Source organism: Danio aesculapii, chromosome 18 (genome assembly GCF_903798145.1).
Source record: "Danio aesculapii chromosome 18, fDanAes4.1, whole genome shotgun sequence".
Lineage (NCBI taxonomy): Eukaryota > Metazoa > Chordata > Actinopteri > Cypriniformes > Danionidae > Danio > Danio aesculapii.
The window spans coordinates 44,626,943-44,647,439 of record NC_079452.1 but is presented as its reverse complement, the minus strand read 5'-3'; the positions used below and the strand labels follow the sequence as shown (position 1 = coordinate 44,647,439).

Genomic DNA, 20,497 nt, shown 5'->3' with positions numbered 1-20,497 from the left:
GCTGTGACTGCATTTGTATCTGTGCCAAAGGCTTAGTGGAGGAATCTTCAGGCCACCCTCTGGCTCTGAGAGAGAGAGAGAGAGAGAGAGAGAGAAGGAAAATGGAGGGGGTAAGGGAGGACCAACACACAAAGCAGCTCTTACTTTGAGGGAACACGCGTAGTCTGATTTGTGCAAACATGCAGAAGCACATACACACACACTCATCTGATATAGGTGGCATAAAAGCATGCAAAGCAAATACAGCTGACGACACATGTGGCATGCTGTCATTTACAAGACAACAAGTTCAGTTGACTCGCAATTTGTAAAAACAAAAAGACAAGTTACCTGTTTACCATGTGTAGATGTATGAGGCAATACAGGTTATGCCACCAGAAGCATCTTTAAGTTTTGGTAAGTTCAATCAGGTACATGATCATGTGTCTGCCGACCTGACAGTTGAAATATGGTTTACCAGAAATTGTGGACTCCATTTTTCTAGCTTAATGTTGACACCCTGAATTGTTTCAGATTTGCCTGTTGACGGAAAAGGGTTCCAGACATACAAGACAACTACAAAAAAAATCCTGTTTTGTTTTTTACAATAATAGATCAAAATTAAATCTTGTAGCTGTCAACCTTAATACACTACCTGACAAAAGCCTTGTCGCCTATCCAAGTTTTAGGAACAACAAATAATAACTTGACCTCTAGTTGATCATTTGGTATCAAATGAAAGGCTTATATGAAAGGCAAAGGCCTCTAGATTACACTTGGTGTCATCTTATTGTGCACAACTGCATCCATACATCTCTGCAATGACTCAAATAACTTATTAATAAAGTCATCTGGAATGGCAAAGAAAACGTTCTTGCAGGACTCCCAGAGTTCATCAAGATTCTTTGGGTTCATCTTCAATGCCTCCTCCATCTTACACCAGACATACTCATTAATGTTCATATCGGATGACTGGGCTGGCCAATCCTGGAGCACCTTTATCATCTTTGCTTTCAGGAATAGGCTGAAGTATGAGAAGGAGCGGTATCCTGCTGAAGAATTTGCCCTCTCCTCTATTTTGTAATGTAAAAGGCAGCACAAATGTCTTGATACCTCAGGCTATTGATGTTGCCATCTACTCTGCAGATCTCTCGCATGCCCCCATACTGAATGTAACCCCAAACCATGATTTTTCCTTCACCAAACTTGACTGATTTCTGTAAGAATCTTGAGTCCATGCGTGTTCCAATAGGCTTTCTGCAGTATTTGTGATGATTCGGATGCAGTTCAACACATGATTCATTGGAAAAATCTACCTTCTGCCACTTTTCCAAATGATCAACTAGAAGTCATTATTTGTTGCTCTTACAACTGGGATCGATGACATGACTTTTGTCAGGTAGTGTACAATGCATTTTATGTTACATTTAGCCCGGAAAAATAACGTACACATATACGCAAAACTACACAGATTCTTTAATTACTCTAAATTATTGAATTACTCAGACTTTGTCCTTTCTCAGCACAGAAAGATCAAGTTACAAACGACTCTGCTCTCTCTCTGCAGGATGGAGGCAGAAGGAAAATGATCTGCAACTTTAATAAGAGTCTTGGCCTCCCTAGATTCAGCTGCTGTTGTGACGACAGGCAGGAGCTGGGGGGTCTTTGGTTGGCCCCGACAGACATACGGACGGGTAGAAGGAAGGATGGATAAGTGGAAAAGGGATATGTATTCATGGCGTGAAGTGCCCTGGGCGAGTGTGTGTTTAGTGGAAGAATGAAGGGGGTGACTGCTTTCTCAAGGGACCGAACCACCCCGAGGCCTCGTCACACACCCCCATTACACTTCAACTGCCTGCCAGACACAAAAATCCCCACCTAGCCTGCCAGCAGATGAGAGAGCACATCGCTCAGTGTGTGAGAATGTGTCTATAGGAGTACATGTGTGTATCGAATGTTACAGAACTAAAGAGATTACCAGAGACTACCAGAGAGAACATTGCCAACATTGACATTGCCAAGATTCAAAAAGTTACATATACAGTTGAAGTCAGAATTATTAGCCCCCCTTTGATTTTTAAAAAAAATATTTCCTAAATGATGTTTAACAGAGCAAGGAAATTTTCACAGTATGTCTGATAATATTTTTTCTATTGGAGAAAGTCTTTTTGTTTTATTTCGGCTAGAATAACGTACGTTTTTGATTTTTTTAAATCCACTTTAATGTCAAAATTATTAGCCCCTTTAAGCTATTTTTATTTCGATACAGAACAAACCATCGTTATACAATAACTTGCCCAATTACCCTAACCTGCCTAGTTAACCTAATTAACCTAGTTAAGCCTTTAAATTTCACTTTATGCTATATAGAAGTGTCTTGAAAAATATCTAGTAAAATCGTGGCAAAGATAAAATAAATCAGTTATTAAAACTATTATGTTTAGAAATGTGTTGAAAAAAAAAGAAATCCGTTTAACAGAAATAGGGGAAAAATAAACAGGGGGGCTAATAATTCACGGGGGCTAATAATTCTGACTTCAACTGTATATACTGTGCTCAGCATATACGAGTACACCCTATTTTGAAAATGAATATTTTTATCCATTTCTCAGTGAATATAGGCGATGTATTTTGGTGCATTTAAACAAAACAGATTTATTAAACAGATATATTTACTAAAATAATATTTAGAAAATGAAAGATAATACAATTAAATTCAAGCAAAATATTAAAACTTAATATTTAAGTTTTTTACATACCCCATTTAAGATTTTAAATGGGGTATGTACGGTTTTTGAACCGTTATTGTAAGCTATTTTGTTAGATTAGCTCCAGATTTGGCTTCAGTACTGACTAATCTAATGTATATGCACAAATATAATATTGTATAGCTTCCTATAACAAATATGAATTGAAAAGATAGATTTGTGAGGGGTGTACTTATATATGCAGACCACTGTATATATAAGTACATATATTATATATGCTAGTCTTATTAAACATACAAATGGACTTAAAATATATATGAATACATTTCAAATCCATTTATGCAAATAATCTGAATCAAGTTTTTTTTTTAAATTACACATACATATAATATTTTAACTAAATGCAAATGAAAAATTAACATTAACAAGCAATAAAAACATAAGAAACGACAAAGATTAATCATAAGAATCAATAAAATAATGTATTAATTACTCTATGAAAAATGTGTCGTACACTTCCCTCAGAAAAAGAGATTTTTGTTTAATGATGACTGTCAAAATATCATAATTGGTATTACTTTTTTATAATTAACATATAACATTTTTTATAATTACAGATTGTATTTCATAATTGTTATTGTACTTTTAAAAATTTCTAATAATAATTTGTTTTTCATAATAGTTTTTTTCTCAATTAATTTTGTGAAAATGAAATTAAATGATCGAAATATTGTTCGATTAAATCTGGAATGTGTGGATATTTTAAATCTAAATCTAAACAGGAGTAAACTAACATCCAAACATAAAAGTACGTCTCCCTGTCAGGGCCGTGGCCTAGAGGTGAGCCAACTAGAGGCCCATGCAAGTTTGAATCCAGCTGGTGACATTTACTGACCCCATTCCCCCATTTTCTACCCATCATTTCCTGTCCTGTCTTGACTACACCTATAAATAAAAGTGGCAAAAAGGCCAAAAAAAAGAAGCCATTTGTCTTCCCTCCCTCTTTTCTTTTCTTTACTTTCCTTCCCAACACACACTGACAGTGTGAGCTGTGTAGAGCTATTTCTACTGACTGCAAACCCCCCTCCACCACCACCACTACTCGCTCTCCTCTCTCTCTCTCTCTCCCTCTCTCTCAGTCTGTCTCTCTGGAGCGCTTGCCGTTCCCCTCAGTCTTCTGAAGGCGGGTTAATTAGCACTCGCCTCCTATTTGTATCTGACAGGTGGAGAGCCCGCCCCCCCAGCTGACTGACAGCTCTCTCGTTTACCCACACGGCTGCCTGCTTCACTCAACCATTCTCTGGCTTACTCCCTGAAGTCTCTCAGTCTTCCCCGTCCGCTCTCCTTCACACATCTCCACGTTCATTTTCCATACAGATCAAAACATGAACCGATCGGGTAAGAAATGGGTCAAAGGATGTCATCCAATGAATGTTCATTGCAAGAGCTCAGCTGCCATGCAGTGGTCACCTCTGTGTATGTTTGTGTGTGTGTGTGTGCCTCCTGCTCCAATATGAGTTCAGAAAGCTTGCAGGGTGGTCATCACTTATGTGATCAGTGTTGACCAATAAAGGTGCCACATATAGGCAAAAAGAGGCAGAGAGGACACCTGAACTGATCCACACGCTGTGCTGTGGAGTCTAAACTGGGCCTCTTTCTTCGACTGAGCCAAAACCTAAGAGGCTACAGGGCCTTCTGTTCCAGACTACAGAGGGAGGGGTCAGCTGCACAGCACCACAGGGGACACGTGGAAAGGGGGCGAAAGGGAGAAAGACAGAAAGAGAGAAAGCGAGAGAGTGAGGTGAGTGTTGTTAACAGCCAGGGCCCAACCTTGGCCGGTTGCAGGGCAGTGGAGCGGAGCAGCGCAGTGAATGTTCTCCATTTGATCTGAGGTTTTTTCCAAGCGCTCCTCAGGGAGCCAGTGTTCCAGATTCCTCCTCCAGTAGAGCCTCCCCTCAGAATCAGCCCACAGTACGACACTCACACACACACACACACACACACACACACACACACACACACACACACATACATACATACATATATATACACATACACTTCCGTATCACCCACACACATTCACATACTTGTGCACACAAACACTAATCCACACTTCTGACCCGACAGATTCACACACAGACAAATATAAACACATGCAGACAATATAATGCAGTCCAAAGTGCACACAAACTACTAACTTACACTGTAATCCTGTAAACAGACATGCTGTTGGAATGTGGGGACATTTACACTACTGTTCAAAAGTTCATGGTTAGTAAGATTTCTAAAAGAAATAATTCTTTTCATTTTGGGTTTTATTTGTAAAGAACATATTCAAATTGTGTGATAAATGCATTATGTTCTTCAGATATTTTTAAGAAGCTTTAAGTTTTTGTTATTGATAAAAAGAAGTGTATTGTGCATCAAATCAGGGTATTATAATGACTTCTGAATGATCGGGAGACTGGAGTAATGGATACCAAAAAAATTGACTTTGCCATCGCAAGAACAAAATTACACTTTAACATATATTAAATGAAAAAAAGTTAGTTTAACTTGCAAAAGTATTTCACAGTGTTACTGTTTTTATACTGTTTTCACGTTTTTATATAAACAAAAATGCAGGCTTGGTAAGCCCAAAGACAATTTTTCACCAAATCCAAACAGTTAACTGCGGTGCCAAACAGTTTTAAAAGTCTAAAAATTTGAGGTGCTTTCACACCTAGACGTTTGTTTTGGAACCGGTCTCGTTTTCTCAGTTAGCACAGTTCGTTTAGCATAGGTGAATCCAGCAATCGTGCTCAGATCCGCACCAAAACAATTGGTCTGAGATCACCTGAATGAGTTGTCTCGGCTTGATTGAAACGAACCCTGTAGTGGATCGATAGTAGTGAGAGAGCAAAACAATCCAACGAACAAACAAACCAGGCTATATCGCAGTGTATTATGCCTATGTAATAGCCATATATACTGCTATATGAAAAGAGAATTACGAGTAGGGCAGGATGTCATTCCTACCGGCAAATGTGCATTTCAGGTCAAATACGAAAGTGAAAGCATGCTGAAATATTAACAAGAGTTGTTTATCTGTTAGGAAAATTGACCAAACTGCAGTATTGGTTTATCTGTTCTTTCTCTCTATAATGTAAAGCCTATAAATGCATAATTCTAGCCAACGGTTATGTATGAGAAAGTCTACATCTGATTTATATTTGGTGACTATGTCTGTGGGTGTCACCATTCAAAATGAAAGTACAGCTACTCGCTTATAATGTTGCTCATTGTCATAAATTAAAATAAGGATGCACGACAGCTGAGTGGGACTCAATGTGAGGCGAGTTTACTCGCATGTGACCTGTTTTAGCTATTTTGGTCCGTTTAGAAACTTTGCCGTGTGCCATTTTAATCCCTGTTTCGGAACAAATCAATTGATCTGCAGGTGTAAATGTACCCTTACTGGCGGATCCTCATATGTTACGCACAATTAAAACAACTATTAACATTAGTGCGTTCCATAAGTCTGAATCAAAATGCTTCAATTTTGTACTCTTCTAACTTACCACGTATATTACGACTATAGAAACTAAAAATAGTATTTATAAAATAACAGCAACATTTGGGCTTTGTAAACTCCAAATCTAAAAGCTCAGTGAAACAAGAATGTCTGTCAAAACGTCACACAATCGATCTGAGAATGACCTTGAGCTGTGACTTAAAGTAATTTCCTTAACATTGAATCCAGTTTCTTCATTTAAATCTTAATCTACAAGTTTCTATTTGAGCTTAAAGATTCGTATCGCATAACCAAACTAGAAACTGCCTCAGTAAAACCGAGCACAACCAGTTAAAGTGATATCTAAGACAAAGTAGGAGGAGATGGAAAGGCTGGAAGTTGAGTGTAATGGGGGAAGGCAGAACCAAAGACATTTGGAGGGACAGAAAGGCAGACGTTCATCGTCTCCAATATCGTCTCTTGTGGAACTCATATTAGCAGCGATCAATGGCGGCAAGGGAAAAGAAGAAAAAGAGAGGGATATGGAGACAGGCAGAAAAAGAAAATGATGCTAAGGACGGGTGGAGACCATATCTGAGGTTATATTATTGTTGAAAAGCTAAACAAGAGGAAGGTGCACAAATACGAGGCGGACACGCTCAAACACACACATGCACGCACAAACACATGATGGGATTCCAGGTGTAATTCTATAGCCGCGGTGTCTTCTGTTAAGGGAATAGAAATTTCATTTCGTGGCGTGGCGTGGCACAGCTCTGCTCGAGAATATTCCTGCTCTGACGGGCATGTGGTCATAATAATAACCGTAAATTGATAGAGTGGCTTTATGAGCCTTCTGCTGGTGTGCTGATATTGGCCAGGCTCTCCTTGGGGCCATGGGAACCATCCACTGCTCTCCACAACATGGCCTCCCCTCACACACACACACACACAAACACACACACTCTAACACACAAAATGGCGTGTGTTTGTCCCTTATCAGATGAAGTCACAAGCAGCATGCTACTATTTCCCCCCACCGGACCAGCTCCCAGGAGTGTGTCAAGAACTTGAAAGGGTTTGTAAATGATTTATTATTTACTGCTCTTCACAGTATTACATTTTAAAATAAAAAAAGACATGACATGCTAGTGAATTAATATTATTATAATAATAATAGTCTGCATCACACAATTCGTCAGAACATCTTTTTATTTTAGTAACAATAACGGTAATAATATTAACAACAAAAATCAAAACCAAAGCTATCAATGTTGTTAGTTCATCAAAATAAGTCTTATGATTGTGTAGGAATAATATTACTGTAATTAAAAGTAAACTAAACCAATACTGAATAGTAGCATAAACCTAAATAGTAGCATAAATATAAGGAAAAAACGTCACTAAAATAAACAAATGTTTCAAATTTATATTTGAAATCAATCACATTAAATACAAATATTAAAAAAAGAATATATAAATAAAAAAAGGAAGTTCCAGACACGGCTCCAGATTATTCTGTTGATCGCACACACTCCTGGGAACAACTGCATTTTGTCATTTCATTTCACTCTTTGTTCTTCCCCTCCAAAACACAACATGCAGCTCTCTGATGACTCTGAAACTGAGGTCGCCTCTAAAATCCAGGGCCTAGATTTCATTACTTTTTTGTAAGTAGCCAAAAAAAACGGCACAAGATGAAGGAGAGGGTTTGATCTTACTGTATTGTATCCTCTTAGAAACGTGTGCTCTGGTATGAGAGGGCCAAGGATATGAGCAATCCACCAGCATCATATGATGTGACTTTGAGAATTTATACAGGTACTGCAAGATTATTCAATAAACACAGCACATACGACTGCTGGAATGACATGCTCTCTCTCTATCTCTCTCTCTCTGTGTATATCTACCTCTCCCCCTCTTCTCCTCAGTTTTTATGCTCGTTAAGGAGAGGCCCTTGATTAATCTGCTAGGAAGCAGATGCCCCTGCAGGGCCGCTTTCAGCGTTTCATTAATTACCGCGATTGTAATAACGGCTATTGTGTGCGTGTACTCCGTGTTAGCTTTAAAACACCACTCTCCTAAGGGAGCATACTGACTCCAGAACAGCCAACGGCCTCTGAGTAACCCCAGCATCTCGAAAACTATACCAACTTCTGCCTCCTGCCAATATGATTTGCTTTAGAAATAAAAAATTAAAGCCATGTAAAATTATTGCGCCAAAAGCATATCCACAAAAAATAAAGTAAGCTACCTAAGCCATCATACCGTGTGCAATTTCGTGGATAAACAGGTAGTTGTACCTGCAAGTTGCATCATTATTGGGGCGACACGGTGGCTCAGTGATTAGCACCGTCGCCTCACAGCAAGAAGGTCGCTGGTTTAAGTACCGGCTGCGTAAGTTGGCATTTCTGTGTAGAGTTTGCATGGTCCCCTTGTGTTTGCTTGGTTTTGGGTTGCAGCTGGAAGGGCATCCGCTGTGTAAAACATATGCTGGATAAATTGGCGGTTCATTCTGCTGTGGTGACCCCTGATGAATAAAGGGACTAAGCCGAAGGAAAGTGAAATGTAATAAATGTTTTACACACAAAAAAAAAAACTTAAACAAAAGAAGATATTTTGAAGAATGCTAAAAACCAATAGCTATCGACATCCATAGTATACTATGTAAAAAAAAAACTACGAAAGTCAATGGCTACCAGTTTCCAACATTCTTTTAAACATCTACTTTGTGTTCAAAAACCTCAAATAGATCTGGAAAAAGATGAGTAAATGATGACAATTTTAATGTGAGCTAATGTTTTTAAACTATTTCAATCTTCATGCTGGGTTATTAAACTAGGAACGGACAACATGGGAGGATACACTGAGGGATAAAAAAATACATCTTTAAAGATCGTGTAGAAATACAACACACATTCACACACACACACACAAACCTGCTGGGCAGTGGTTGGTACGGTGCTCGGTCAGATCTGCCAGGCACTCAAAGTCCTGTTGGCAGTTGTCACAGGTGAAGATGGAGTCGTCATCTAAATCCTCCTCTCCCACCCTCTCATCATGACTGGTCACACTCTGCTCTCCGTCTTCACCCGCCGCCCGGCTCTCCTTCCTATCAGAGTCTCGCTCCGATACTGCTGCATCTTTGTATACACACAAATACGCACAGAGAAAGAGGCAAGAAGTGAGGTCAAGGGATTGCCATTGACAGGTGAATCAAACTATAATAATTATTTCCTGACTGTTACGTGTTGTACTTCATATATGTGCTGATGCAGTGCTTTTGCAAATGTCATGGGGAGCAAAACTTACTGTACTTGTCAAAAACTTAAATCAATAAATGAAATAAATATATACAAGCAGGTTGTATAAACTGTTGGGGAAGCAATTTTGGAAATGCCAAGACAGTGGCTAGTCAAAATACTCTTTGAAAAGAGAAGTCAGCTGCTGTACACCATATGATCAAATTCATATACACATAGAAAGTATATATATACAGTATATACATATATATATAATTTCTGAAGGATCATGTGAGTAATGAAGCTGAAAATTCATCATTAAAATCACTGGAATAAATTATTAAATTAAAAATAAACTACTTTTTTATAGTGCAATAACAATTTGTACTTTATTTTTGATGGACAACATTTTTTTTTAAACATCTGGAAATCCTGACACCAAACTTTTGACCAGTAGTGTGTGTGTGTGTGTGTGTTCATATATATATATATATATATATATATATATATATATATATATATATATATATATATATATATATATATATATATATATATATATATATATATATATATATATATATATATATATATATATATATATATATATATATATATATATATATATATATATTAACTGTAATAAAAGCTTTAGGGGTTTGACTAAATAATTTTTTAATAATGTAGAAAAAATGTAATTAATAAAGTGTCAAAAACATCTAATTGAATACTATAAACTAAACATAGGGCTGTGCGATTAATTAAAATCGAATCTCAATCGTGATTTGAAATGTTGCGATTAGCTAATCGCAAGAGGAATATGAAATATATATGTATTATTTAATTTCCCCTGTCCAGAGCAAATGCGTGACTGCAGTCTATGTGTGATAGGACCAGACAGAATCTGCAGACATTTTTTGCTATTTCTGCAGAGAATTTTGTAAAAAATCTGTGGATTTATGCAGAATGATTTTAGGAGTATCATAACTAAAAACTTAACATAAGAAAATCAACAAATAATACATTTTTTACTTTTTTTAATGTTTACAATGCAAATCCAATTAGATCCACTTATTTGATAAACAAAGCAAGTCTCTCATATAATATATCTGCTAAAACACAGAAAATATTAATTGACAAACTGAATTGTAAATAATTCTTATGAACATTTTAATATTATTATATCACAATAATATTATTGAAATGAACAAAAAAACTGAACAAATATAAATTTACACAGATTCAATGATGGGCTAAAAATCTGCGGATTTCTGCACGTGCAGATTCTATGAAGGCCTAGTGATAGTCTTACTAGCCAATTGCGTGAGCACACTTCAGAAGCATTGATAGACTAATTAATATATATATATTAAAAAAAAACAGGACATCAATAATATGGAAATATTTTGGTTTCAAAGTCAGACACTGAACAAAAAGGTCATTTGAAAGAGCTGATGTAGAATTGTTGCCACAGCACAAGAAAATACAACAACCAGCACCTAAAAAAAGAACAACAGCACCATATGAGGAGTGTCTTGCTAAAAAGCCAACTGACAGTAGGGCTGGGCTGATAAACGATATTATATCGAATTGCAATAAAATTTATGTCAATAACAATGATAAGCTATGGACTTTTTTTACTCTATGTTGATCTAAGAGCCAATGTACACACAGCAGAAATGTGCAACAATGGGAATCTAAAAGTGTGTTGATATTAGAGATGTACCGAATTTTCGGTCACAGAAAAATTATCGGCCGGATATGTTATGACGTTTAATGGATTTTCACATTTTTGTGGCTTCAGTCAATGTTGGGATATTCTTTTAAATTTGGAAGCATTAACAACTGATATTGAAATATATATCGTTATCGTTCAATATGGAAAACAATTATCGAGATTGCAGTTTTGCCACTAACTGAAAGTATTGCCAGTGACACTCAATCTAGTAGCAAGCAAAAGAAAAGTACAATTTCAAAGTTGTTTCCGCCAGGTTAATTTGCAGAGTGTTGTGTATTTTTATAATTACAATTTTTTTTTGTAATAATCTACAGCAGTGTTTCCCAACCCTGTTCCTGAAGGCACACCAACAGTACACATTTTCAACCTCTCCCTAATCAAACACACCTGAATTAACTCAGCAGAACATTATAAAAGACCCCAAAACCTGATACGAATGGGTCAGATAAGGGAGACGTACAAAATATGTACTGTTGGTGTGCCTCCAGGAACAGGGTTGGGAAATATCTGCCTAATTTGAATTCAACATGTTTACAGAAAGGTCGGGTCATTTTATTTGTGTTTACTGAGAAAAATGAGTGTTTTACTTCTGAATTTTTTTAAATAAATTTGAATGAATGTTTAAGTAAGGTAATATGTTTTCATTATTTAGCATTTTAGCAGTAAAAAGCTACAATACAGATTACTGAGCTGAAGTTTGACTACAAAATTAAATCGCAAATCAAATCGAAATCGCAATATCAGTCAAAAAAATCAATAAATAATAAAATCGCAATTAGATAATTTCCCCAAATCGCACATCCCTAGAAATGAGAATTACACATTTCAATGCTGCATATATATAGTTGGAAAGAATCATTAAGCATTCAAATCACTTGTATTAACTCAACTTTTCAATGCTATATTTGACAGAGTTGCTAACTATTAGAATAATCAGCACATTACTGGAATACTTCCACTGTTAAAAATGACTTAAGAGTTCATTTTTCTCAGCCTCTTAGTATAAATCCCAAGCCCAAGTGTGTCTAGTCTCAGTCAAAACTACATCAAAGCTCCAGTGAGCCGCTAGACTGAAGTATAAGAGAGGGGCCCGAGGCTTCGAGAGCCGCTTGAGCACGAGCCACCCAGTCGCTCGTGGCACACAGTAAGGACCAGTGGAGAAATCTGCCACTGCAATCCTCCTTCCGCCATTGTGGCTCCATTTTCACACCTTATTATCACATTAAAGGCTCTACGCTGAAAGGACTACACACGAGACTGGAGGAAGAGGGAGGAGAGAGCAAGATTGAGTAAGAGGGAAAGAGAGCGAGACAGAGGAAGCGAGACAAGACCGTGTATAAAATGTGGAGTGGTAAGAGACTGTGAGACAGAATGAGAGCAAAGACAGCCTGATAAGATTGATCCAAATTAAGACACAAAGGCTCCCGTCACACCTGCCATTAGCGTGCGCTTTCGGTGGTCAGATCGGATTTGGATAGAACTTGACTACTTTAAAAAGCAGAGTGATCGCATTGTGATTACCTAGACCGCATATAGAGGCTATTCTGACCACACTCCACAAAGGTGTCAATGCTAATTCATTCATTCAGTTTCTTTTGGGCTTAGTCCCTTTATTAATCAGAGGTCGCCACAGTAGAATGAACAACCAACTCATCCAGCATATGTTTTACGCAGTGGATGCCCTTTCAGCCTCAACCCAACAATGGGAAACATCCATCCACACTCACTCATACACTACTGCCATTTTGGTTAATTCAAGTCACCTATAGCGCATGTCTTTTGACTTTAGAGGAAACCGGAGCACCCTGAGGAAACCCACGCAAACACGGGGCGAATATGCAAACTCCACACAGAAATGCCAACTGACCCAGCTGGGGCTCGAACCATTGACCTTCTGGCTGCGAGGCATTCGTTCCATCATGACGCCATCAATGCTAATATTTTATGCTTATTTGAAAAAGTATTATAGAACATAATGAAAATTCAGCCTATTTTCTTATTCCAATCTTGCAGCCGCTCCAACCCCTGCCTCTTTGCCTAACCATTCAACAACCAAGAGACATCAAAGTCCTAATTTGTCTTCACAATACAGATGAAAAAGATCTGTCACTGCTTTTGTTTCATCATGTCCTTACTGTGAAAAATCAGATCACCTGACTTGATCAATATTCCATCAATTATTCCACTGCACTACAATTGGAATCTCTTGTTTCTCTCCCCCAAACCCTCACTTACCTCACTCTTCCAGTCTAAAATTGCAAGGGAACTTGCTTAAAACTTTATCCCTGTTAGCATCCTTTCCTGTGAAGATGTTTCGAAATGCAACAGACCAAACGTTGTATTTCATGGCAGAAAGCATTGTGAATTTTCCATCAATGTTGTTCAATTTTGCTAAATGAGGGAATGTGTTCGGTTAACGCAACTTCTGATGCAATTCGTAACAAGTTTTTCATTTCAAGAATGCAAGCGTGATTGGCTCTCTATCTGAAACACACGAGAGATACGGCGAAATGAAAAATACAAAGCGTGTCTTAATGAATAAAAGAAATAAAAAAAACAACAAAAAAAACAACGTGAACAAAAAAGAGAAGCGAGGAGCTGAGAAAAAGAGCAGGGGAAAGGAGGAAACATGAGGGCAGAGGGAGCTGGAAAAGGGAGGGAGGAAGCGGGGGCCAGAGAGAGGGAGGGCTGCTCGCCGGCTCCCCCGGGCTTAACATCCTGTCTAATCATCCTGGACTTGTGCAATCAGAGAGAAGCAGGAGGTGGCCATTCCTGTGCTCCACACATTCTGATCAGCTCTAATTTGGCCAGGCCTGGCGCTGCATTACGCTGCGCCGCAGCAGCTCACGCTAATGGGGCCTGCGGATCGGACCCTGGCCAGAGGAGAGCCTGGGCCTCGCTTTGGGCCTGGGCCCAGTCCGGACTGCAGGTGGAGATTGGAGAAGGGGGGGTTGGTGGGTTTGGTATCTGGAGGGGCATTTGGATAAGGAAGCGTCGAGGTGCTCTAGTTTATTTCGCCCCCACTAGAGCAGAGGGTAGAGAGGTGGGGGTGAAGGTGGGGGCGTCGTGGTGGTTTGGAGGGTGGTGCGGGTTGGGCTAGGGGGTAGGAGGGGTATGGCCATCTGTCCAGTGGTGAGAACACCGTCTGGACAGGGAGGAGAATGGCCCCTAACTGACACTACACTGATAGAGCCCTGAGCAGCGGTTACACACATACACACATGCGCAAACACACAAAAGGTGCATTAACTACACTATTTCATCCATGAGAGCTTCTAATCTCAGGAAAAATGGATGGTGGAAGTAACCCTCGAACACTCCCAACCTCTCCTCACTCAATCACACACACACACCCTGATTCCCCCAGGTACCCTCATGCCAGAGGTACAGGCACTGCCAACTAAGGCACATGCCAGCACAACCTGCTACCATAGCAACGAGGGAGGAGCAGGAGGGGACCTTTCCCTACCCTTCTCCTCTCTCCATCCCTCCATCTCTCTGGTCGTAAGCAGGGCTGGCATGCAGGAGGAGATGGAAACAAAGATAAAAGTGGCCAGCAGAGTGCTCTACACTGCTAACCTGCATTTTAAACTCCTCCATCCTTCTTTTTCCTTCTCTTTATGCATCTTCCTTTCATTACTGCGCCTCCCTCCTTTCCCGTAAGCGTATGCCCTCTCAGGAGGGAAGAGGGGAGGGGAGTCTCTAGAGGAGGCCCTCCAGAACACACTCCATTAGAGTGCAGGGCCACCGTCATTACAGGGCTCCATTTCTCTCTCTGCAGTGGAAGATTGATACACACGCATCACGCACCTCAGCTGCGGTCGTTCCACCTCCGACCGCGGCCTTCACAAACACACAAGTGCAAATGTGTGCGTAAACGCAATTCGTGGTGCGAGGAGAGGCTGATGGACATGAGATAGGGTCGAGGTGAGGTGAGGTCCATCAATGGTTTGAAATTAGGATTCACTCAATGCACTTGCGTTTTGTACAGCTGGCAGCTGAAAAGTTTAAAGGGACGGTGTGCCGCAAAAATAGCAACTATTTACTCATCTACATGTGGACTTTATTTCATCTCTGGGAAAATTATAAGACTTTTTTTTCTATGCTTTTTTGCTTTTGTTTACAATGAATGGGCACAATGTACACAGAAGAACCATAAAAGCACCATAAAAATGAACCTCTTGAGACAGTCAAGTCTATTTAAGTCATACAAAATCTTTATGCAATGAACAGACAAAAAAAAGAATATTTAAGTTCATATTCATTGCTCCAGTTTTGGTCTGAATTATTGAGACTATAAGTCAGATTCATGAATAAATAACCCAGATTAGTTTTGACAACTGAATCAAACTATTGTTTTTTTAATAAAGAATATAAATTAACTTGGATACAGCATATGGCTCACTTTTTTGGTACTTCTACAAACTACAGTATGTTGTTTCTGTGTGCTTTTTGCTGATTGAAAGCTTCAGTCTCAATTGCAACTTCACTGAAAAAAGTTAATTGTACACATTTGGACAACTTTGCTACAAATTGCTACAACTTTTGGACAACATTACAACACTGAACGCTCGGACATAGGCAAAACCTGCAAAAGTGAATCAAAGGTCAAGACAAACAGGCTTAGTGTAATTATTCTGATGTGATGCGCTGTTTTTAAACAGAGACTGACTGTAGCACAGTCAAGCTCAATAAAATCGGGGCCACTGAGAATACTGAATAAGGAGACTAATGATTGTAAAAGAAAGTCATTGGAAGGAAGCGCTTCTTTTTATGCTCAAAGATATATTCTTAGTGGTCATATAATTCTCCTTCTCTGCCACTAACATACATCTCCAGCACACGCCGCTCTGACAGAAACCGTGCAGCTATTTTTGTTTCATTACAGTAATAGCTGTCAAGCTAGCAAGCCTGTGGTAACTGTGCTGCTATCCATGTTAGAAAAGTGTTATCTGCATAATGTGGTGTTTAATACTTTTATAATGTTGTGCTTCAGGTAGGCTGTTGCGTTTCAAATGAATATGGGGGGTAATTTTGTCCCTTCAGTGTCCTTTTGCAACACTGAAGGTGGAGGACAGACACATACTGGCGTAGCTCACAACAGGGCCTAGACTCCCTCTACTGTGAGAGGTCTAGGTGAGAAACAAGCCAAAGTGTGTGCGTTTGGTGAGGGTTAGTGGAACAGTGTTGCAAACTTAACTGAAAGTAAATTTGATTGACTGCAGTTTTTGATAATAATGACCTTGGTATGTTGATGACAAAAACTTTAAGCACACACTCAAGTGTTCTTTTTTACAGTCCCCCGTAGCAAACTCCTTCTTTCACACTTGTGTTCATGTACTGTATGTTAGACTATTCAACACTTTAAGTTATGGTGTGTGCTGCTATCCTCTTACATTTGAAAGAGCAATGTGTAAATGTATGTTTGGGGTTCCCCAAGCCCACCTCACTCTCACCTCACATCCTGGTGGAGGCTTGGACCCTCACTCTGTGGGTAATTATCTTTGAGAGACAGCCCGTCTCATTCTCCTGACCTTATAATTTCACACATATACTGACCATACATTTGCAAAATACGGACAGACAACATAAACCTACACAAGTGTATTATTAACATGCATGCAGCGCACACACAAATCCATCGTAATTGATGCTATACAGTGAGGTCCATAAACATTGGAACATCGACACAATTCTTACTTTTTTGGCTGTATACACCAACACAATGGATTTGAAACTAAACAAATATGTGCATAAGTACACACTGTCAATTTGAGGGTATTTATATCCAAATCAGGTAAACGGTGTAGGAATTACAACAGTTTGCATATGTGCCTCCCACTTGTTAAGGGACCAAAAGTAATAGGACAATTGGCTTCTCTGCTGTTCTATGGCTAGGTGTGTGTTTTTCCCAATTACAATGAGCAGATAAAAGGTCCAGCGTTCATTTCAAGAGTGCTATTTTCATTTGGAATCTGTTGCTGTCAACTCTCAAAATGAGATAGTTTCATTTGATTTCAAATCCATTGTGTTGGTGTAAAGAGCCAAAAACGTTAGAACTGTGTCCCAATATTTATCTACCTGACTGTATTTTGATGTAATTTTTGTAGTATTGTAGTTGCAATTGCTGTAATTTTTAATACATTTTTATACTTAAATTTACCACCATATTCAGTTTCTCTCAGAAGTCAGAAATTAAAGGAGTATAACATTCAACAATGTTATAAAGGAGTACAAGTAAATAATATTAATAAAGTTAAGAAAATATATGTTATTTTATCTGCCTTTCTGCCAAAAAAAAAAAAAAGTATGTTTGGAAATTTATGGATAACATCAATCCTTACATTTTTGCATTGGAATTACTACTGCTACTGAAGAGCTTTAAGCATTGTATATGATTTAAGACCCACTGACCTTCACACATGTAAAGACACTTTTAAAAAATTGTCTCCAAAATAGCTGCAGTCGTTTTTAACCAAGGATATATTCATATTCATATGTTATGGAGTAATTCAATGGTGCAGTCATTAAATGCAGTCCCAGGAGGTGACATCCTTTCTAAAAATGGTAGATTGCATATTCTAATGCAAGAAAGAAATATTAATATTCATAAAGCTTGGCCAACTTTATAAACCACATGCACTTACAACATGGTCTGCCTGAAACTGACTGAAATCATACAATTTCAGTGGTTTATCATTTTATCATTATATGTGATGGCTTATGATATTGTATAATATTCATAATTATACTAATAGCCATTTTTTCTCTTAATATTAAATGTGGTTGTGTTTGTTTTTTCAAGTTAAGCCTCAGGTTGTGTGTGTTTGGGTGAGATGGTGGCAGTGATTTAGCGAAGGTGGGGGGTCTGCTACAATCGCCAAGATGCCAAACCCCTTCACCCCCCCAACACACACTTTCTCTCTCAGGAAAGACAAACAGCCATGTTTGTGTGGGGTAATTAGATGAGGAGAAGTGAATTAGCAGAATCCACAGAGCAGTCATGTTGCTGAGCAGAGCCCCGCCTTACAGGGACCTGCTAATTACCCCTCGTTAGGTTGATATGTGTTTTTTTTTTTTTTAAGTGTGGTGCAGCTTCCATCATGAGAGTGGGAAATAATTAGCATTGGTGTGATGCTGTCCTTAATGGACACCGCAAGGCATCAACCACTGATGAGAAGAACAACAAGATGACAAAGCGTCAAAGGATCAAGAAGATGCGTCAGTGACACTAAGGGGGCGTTTACACAATACTCTTATTAATGAAAAAACTTTTCATGTGTTTTGACAGTTTGCTTGCACAACATCTATATTTAGAGGATTGAAAACATATACATGTTAAACTTATTCAAAGTATGCGTATTACGTGTTAAGTCTATAAACATTTGTGAGTATTTCGCAACCACAAAAAAATGGACAACTATTCAGTGTTTCTTTATGAAGTGACAACTCCACGCATAATACAGTTTTTAATTATTTTTGGATGTGTGTGAACTGGAATTGTTTTGCAAACTTAAAATAACATTTAAAAGGAATGCAAAGATTTTTTTAAAGCCTATTTTAGTTACATTGTAGTGATTTAAATGAACATTAAAAGCCTGAGACACACCAAGCCATTGTCAAAGAACTAGTGGTGACAAAAACAGACTTTGTTGTCGTCTCATGTCAGCTGCATCTGGTCCTATCTGGACCAAAATTTGCAACGAACAAACTTGTGTGAACTCTAGAAAAGACGCAATATCCCTAAAAGGCCGCCTTCATTTGCGATCTCCATTAGTTGATCGTCTTGAACAGCCATGGTGCATTCACTGATCCATTCATCTGCAGTTCGTGGGTCCTTCACTCAACCTTTTCCCCTTAGGAAAGATGTGTTTCTTACTCATTTTGCTGCTTGTGGGTTAAATTTAGGCACTCAAGTGACTGAGATGTAGCCAACGACTAACCGAGAGAATACGGTCATTTTTCAAAATAAAAGATCGTTCACACAAACAATTAATGATTTCTTATGCGGCCCATTACCAAATGATCCACGGAGCGGCACCAGTGCGCAGCCCGGTGGTTGAGGACCACTGCCTTACACCTTACCCCATCCTTAAACCTACCCATATCACCAATCCTGTCTCTAGACCTACCCATATCTCAGCTCTTTTTTCTTGCAGGTACATACTAGTTAAAGTCACCTAATATAGAGAGGGACCAACATCGCAGTAGAAAAAAAAATTGTACACTAACCTTTATATTTGTATCAAGAAAGCAAATGAAAAAATTGCCATCTTTTACAATTGCACTAGATTCATTCATTTTCCTTTGGCTTTGTGCCTTTATTTATCAGGGGTCACCACAGCAGAATGAACCACCAACCTATCCAGCATATGTTTTAATCAGCGGATGCCCTTCCATCTGCAACGCAGTACTAGGAAACACCTATGCCCACTTATTCACTATGGCCAATTTAGTTTATTCAATTCACCTATGGTGCATGTCTTTGGACTGTGAGGGAAACCGGAGCATCCGGACGAAACCCACGTGAACACGGGAGAACATGTAAACACACAGAAATGCCAACTGGCCCAGCTAGGACTCGACCAGCGACCTTCTTGCTGTGAGGCGACAGTGCTAACCACTAAGCCACCGTGTCACCCCTGATGCACTAGATATGGATGCTAATAGACATGCACTTGTTCAATTCAAGTTCAATTTCATGTGAACTTTAAATAATGCAATAAAAAGCTTTCTATTTTGCATTGTGGTTTTCGCTTCACCAGGACAGCAAGTCAGCAACGCGGCTAAAACGTTTTGAGACCTTAGCTAGGAAACTCTCTTTATGGCCAGAACCTGTAAAACTCTATTTCCCTTTCCGTCACTAGGTCTGCTTTTAGTTATGCTGTACCGTGTGTGTTTAAGTGCAACAGAATGTATGTTTGATCATTTCAAAGTACTAAAAGGGGAAATCCACATATGAGGTCATGCCTCTGTGTCAACCGATGGAGAGAAGAAAGCAAACAGACAGAAACCCAGATCAGAAGAGAAGTTGTGCATGTTGTACAACTAACAGGAGACTAGAATAAGTCTGGTTTGAGAAAAACACGCACACACACTACAACTTAACTAAACCCCAACAAAAGAATGAGCCACACAGTGCTGTACTGGAAAAATATCAGCTCCAACTTCAACAAGACTTTTTTTTCCCTATGAAAACATTAAAGCACAAGGCTTTCTTTTAACTTCACCACAAACACACACACACACACTCAAACCAGACGTGGCCAAATGTAAACCAGATCAAGGCTGTATTAGTCAAAGAGACCAAAGGAATTGTAGTGCTGCTCTAAGCTCG

The 20,497-nt window shown here is 38.8% G+C and overlaps 1 protein-coding gene across 2 annotated transcripts in view; it reads right to left on the bottom strand.

The window, feature by feature from the left end:
• The window catches only part of znf423 (zinc finger protein 423), a 219,713-nt gene that overhangs the window by 148,656 nt on the left and 50,560 nt on the right, over nucleotides 1–20,497 (bottom strand). For both annotated transcript variants that reach the window (XM_056478474.1, XM_056478475.1), the window contains one exon: nucleotides 9,120–9,323. In XM_056478474.1, the coding sequence (XP_056334449.1) occupies nucleotides 9,120–9,323 (204 nt within the window). The remainder of the gene's footprint in view (nucleotides 1–9,119; nucleotides 9,324–20,497) is intronic.